The 4191-nt window shown below is 40.0% G+C and overlaps 1 protein-coding gene across 1 annotated transcript; it reads left to right on the top strand.

Moving 5' to 3' along the window:
* The first annotated feature begins 3348 nt into the window (after positions 1–3348).
* On the top strand, positions 3349–4008 carry LOC139411074 (barrier-to-autointegration factor-like). The gene is made up of 2 exons (XM_071156905.1): positions 3349–3474; positions 3767–4008. The coding sequence occupies exons 1-2, from the start codon at positions 3349–3351 to the stop codon at positions 3911–3913; spliced, it is 273 nt and encodes a 90-aa protein (XP_071013006.1). The 3' UTR covers positions 3914–4008.
* Positions 4009–4191: the final 183 nt, after the last annotated feature.

The raw sequence follows: 4191 nt of genomic DNA, 5'->3' as shown, positions 1-4191 counted from the left end.
GATGGGAGGGGAGTGTGTTCGCACTTGTCTCTTATTGGTCAATCTGTGCGAAAAAGAAAACGTCTTGACGTCAGATCTAGAGCAAGCGTCGCGTCGATGTCGACGTCGTAATGTTCTGTCACAGACAGGTGGGAATTATGATGTTTGGTATAATCTAGCTACTTACACTTGTTATGAGTGTTATTTTATAGCTCAATGGTTATGGTACTGATTTATGGTATGTCGGGGCCATTTAGCTATAAGATCGGGACGGATGGTCTGTTTCCGTTTCGTTGTGGCTAGATCGTCTTACAGCGCCATCTAGTGATAGTGTCGGGGACAACAGTTGTTGACGACTAGTATTGTAGATAAACCTAACCACAGAGTTTCTAGACCTGTCTTTGGCCTAAACACTTTCCAATAGTCGACGCGTCCATACGGGTAGTTGAAGCTAAGCGTTTCCCAAAAGGAAATTCAAATACATTGTCGAAATTATATAGCCTAATTAGCCTTCTCCTGTCTATACAGAAATACATTAAATCATTCAAATAGGCTAGCCTACTAAAGCATGATTTGGCCAGAGGATCATTAGCCTCTTTAAAAAAATACAATGTGGATTGTTTTAAATTGCATTACCTACAGTTGGAAAGAAACGCAGCGCTCCCTGCAAATACCAAATAGATTATGGTTGACTTGCGACTGTCAGTGAAATGTAGTGTATTGCTGTAAAGAGAAGACAATGAAACGACTGTAATCTCTCTTTTAGTTGCAAAAAAAATGCAACTTAATTGTGAGAACAGTATAGCCTATTGGCACCAGCGGGAGAGCATAGGCAACCCCGGAAAGCGCACTGTGCATAGCCAATTCAATCATTATCAAAGTTGTGCCTCTCCTTCTCATAGACCTATGGATAATGTCGTTTTTATTGATCTGTTTGTCAGTGTCAGCAGAGTAGTCTACCCTGAATATAAACAATATTCTGTTAATGTCTCCAGTCATATAAAGTGTAGTAGAATTGCCTGAAATGTGTTTATAAAAGACACAATGTTTACCATACAAAGAAGAAACGTAGCTTGTATAGCCTATAGCCTAGGCTCATTCTACGCTACACGCCAGGGTTCTCTAACTGGCGGATGCGTGCCGAATTTGACTCGCTGGTGATTTTATTTAGCACCCCAAGTTTTCTGAGCAAAAAAAATATATATAATATTTCAATTAACTCAGCAAGAAAAGAACATTCCCTTTTTCAGGACCCTGTCTTTCAAAGATAATTCGTAAAAATCCAAACAACTTCACAGATCTTCATTGCAAAGGGTTTACACTGATGGCCTGCATCTAGCATATCTAGGGTGTAATCAGTATTTCAACAGTTGCAAACGAGAGTTTCTATTGGACAAATGCAGGTATTTTATCCCCGTTACGTTTTCTTCCGTTTCAGAAATGTTTTTCAACAGAATCGGCAGAATGAATACACCCTGATCACACAAACATAGTTCACTTTCATAGCAGCCATGTTGTATTAATTCTAGCCTCTATGCACTCTCCTTCTCTTTTCCCTTCGCTTGTGGACTTCAATGAACAACACATCAGCTGTATGTGACCAGGCAAATAAAAACTTTCCAAGCCAGTCCATGTCATAACCGCTACACACAGCCTACATCGTTGTCCCCATATTAGCTAACGTAACATCTTAATCAACATAGCTAATAGAGCAAATTCGTTAGTAAACCCGCTACAGTCATGCAGTAACCTTACAGCTTATAGTCAGTTAGACCGGTGGGACCAGGTGGCAATAAATTAATAAAACCAAAAGCTTTGACTTGGAAGAGTTCCAGTGTTGTGTTGGATAGTTGTAGCCAGCTAGCTAACATAGCATCCCTCTGTTTGAGCGAGGTGTTTGAGTAGCTAAACTAGCCAGCCTCATTTGCTAGCTAAGTAAGTGAAACTGAAAGTGAACAAAATTACATCTCTCTCACTTCTCCTTCATTTTTGAAGAAATTAATTTGTTAAACTGTCTTTCTCTTTGAGTCACCACATTTTATGCAGAACTAACTATCTGTAGCATATGCTTTCAGTACCAGATTCTGACCCTTTGATTTGGTGGACAACATGTCAGTTCATGCTGCAAGAGGTCTGACAGGTTGGAGGACGTCCTCCGGAAGTTGTCATAATTGCTGTGTAAGTCTATGGAATGGGGTGAGAACCAAGAGCCTCCTAGGTTTTGTATTGAAGTCAATGTACTGGCAAGAGGAAAAAGGAAGATAGCTGTCCTCCGGCTACACCATGGTGCTACCCTACAGAGTGCTGTTGAGGCTACTGTAGACCTTCATTGCAAAACACTATGTTTTAATCAATTAGTTTGTGACGTGAATATATTTAGTATAGTTTAATCTAAAAAGGATAACCTTTTCAATGTTTTCCTTTAAAAAAAATATGAAATTCACTGAGGATGGTCCTCCCCTTCCTCCTCCTCTATTTAATCTATATTTTTTAAATGTTTTATTGTTGGACATAAAATACTGTCAAATCTGTTCCAAAGTATTCCCACGCATAATAGAGATATACAGTATGTGATCGTATACAAATGTAAGTACGGTTTGACATTCTGTTTTAGTCCGTTTGGGTTTTTTGCTGTCAATTTGCAGTTGACAAATATTTGTAATTATGTTCAGGCCTCCTGACAATCCGCTCAAGTAAAAATCTGTGCTTGGCTGAATCTAGTTGATGATCCCTGCTATATGCACTCAGCCATGCATTGAACGGTCTGTTTGCGAACAGTGATCGAGTTATATTATATCCTAAATTATGACTATCCAATCTACTCATCACATTATGAATAGAATGGTTTCTTACATAAGTCTGCAAATGTGATGATACATGGAATGCTGTATTATAAAGGTGCATTTTTATGGTCAAAATAAGATTCCACAAACTTGAAACTTATGCGCCGTCTATGCCATTCCTAACATTAACCTCATTATCCTTACCTGCTACGTTAGTTCTCCTAACCTGCTGTTAGTTCTCCTAACCTGCTATGTAAACAGACCATCAATCCCCACCTACCATCAGTAGCCTATCGTCAGTCTCATTGAATTATCTACAGGTGTTTTAGTGCGCACTTTTATAGCACGTGATCCGTCAAATCATAAACGCATGGTAACAATTACTGAAGGCCATTGTCTCGGGTAAGGACGTGAAATACAATAGTGTAAGTTATTTCAACATATGCCTACTGAAATATTAACTGGAAGCTGTAGGTACCATATGGCGCACAGACACGTCTAGAGCAAATGTTATTAGAGTGAGTTAGCACAGACCGCATAGTTGTTTGACTACTAGACCATCATTGCGCAGCTGTCTCTTGCAGAAATGTCGACCACTTCTCAGAAGCACAGGGACTTCGTTGCAGAACCCATGGGCGATAAACCGGTGACTGCACTGTCGGGAATTGGCGAGGTCTTGGGAAAAAAACTGGAGGAGCAAGGTTTTGACAGAGTAAATTCGTTCGTTTTTTACAGCGCTTCACATGCTATGCATTCTAGACTAGATTTTAAAAAATGACCTATTAGAATGTTAACGTTAGGTCAAGTATTGTGGAGCTCCTGCGCCTTAAGTTGTCAAGGCGTTGGCTTCGTGGCAAATGGGGACTGGTAAATGATCCCAGGACAAGGCTTGTTTTGATGATTTTCCCACCATGGACAGTAGCACCACAGTACTGACCTGCACTTAAGGACAGGCCCACTGCAACAAAGTAATATGTAGGATAACCGCTGCATCTCCTTCTTAGGCCTTTGTGGTTCTGGGTCAGTACCTGCTGCTGCGGAAGGATGGGGAGCTGTTCACTGAGTGGCTGAAAGACACCAGCGGAGCCAACACCAGGAATGCTACATCCTGCTCCCAGTGCCTGAGAGAGTGGTGTGATGCATTCCTATGAGTCCCTGATGTAACATTTTAAAGATTAGAACATTCATCTGTTTATAGTGGAAATGTCAGTGGCTTGGTTTGTCTGAGCAGAATAATTTAATAAAGATGTGGAATATAAATGTTATTTTATTCAAAATACTTATGCCTTCATTAACCCAGTTGATTCTGAATTGTACACAGAAAATGACATTTTAGCACAATGTTATATTCAAATACCAAATATGTGACTGGTCGTGCTCTTTTAAACTACAGCAGTAGCATGTGCTTTATTACACAACCAACATCCAT

The sequence above is a fragment of the Oncorhynchus clarkii genome, chromosome 1, assembly GCF_045791955.1.
Source record: "Oncorhynchus clarkii lewisi isolate Uvic-CL-2024 chromosome 1, UVic_Ocla_1.0, whole genome shotgun sequence".
Lineage (NCBI taxonomy): Eukaryota > Metazoa > Chordata > Actinopteri > Salmoniformes > Salmonidae > Oncorhynchus > Oncorhynchus clarkii.
Note: the sequence above shows the minus strand (reverse complement) of the source record. Positions and strands in the feature narration are given on the sequence as shown.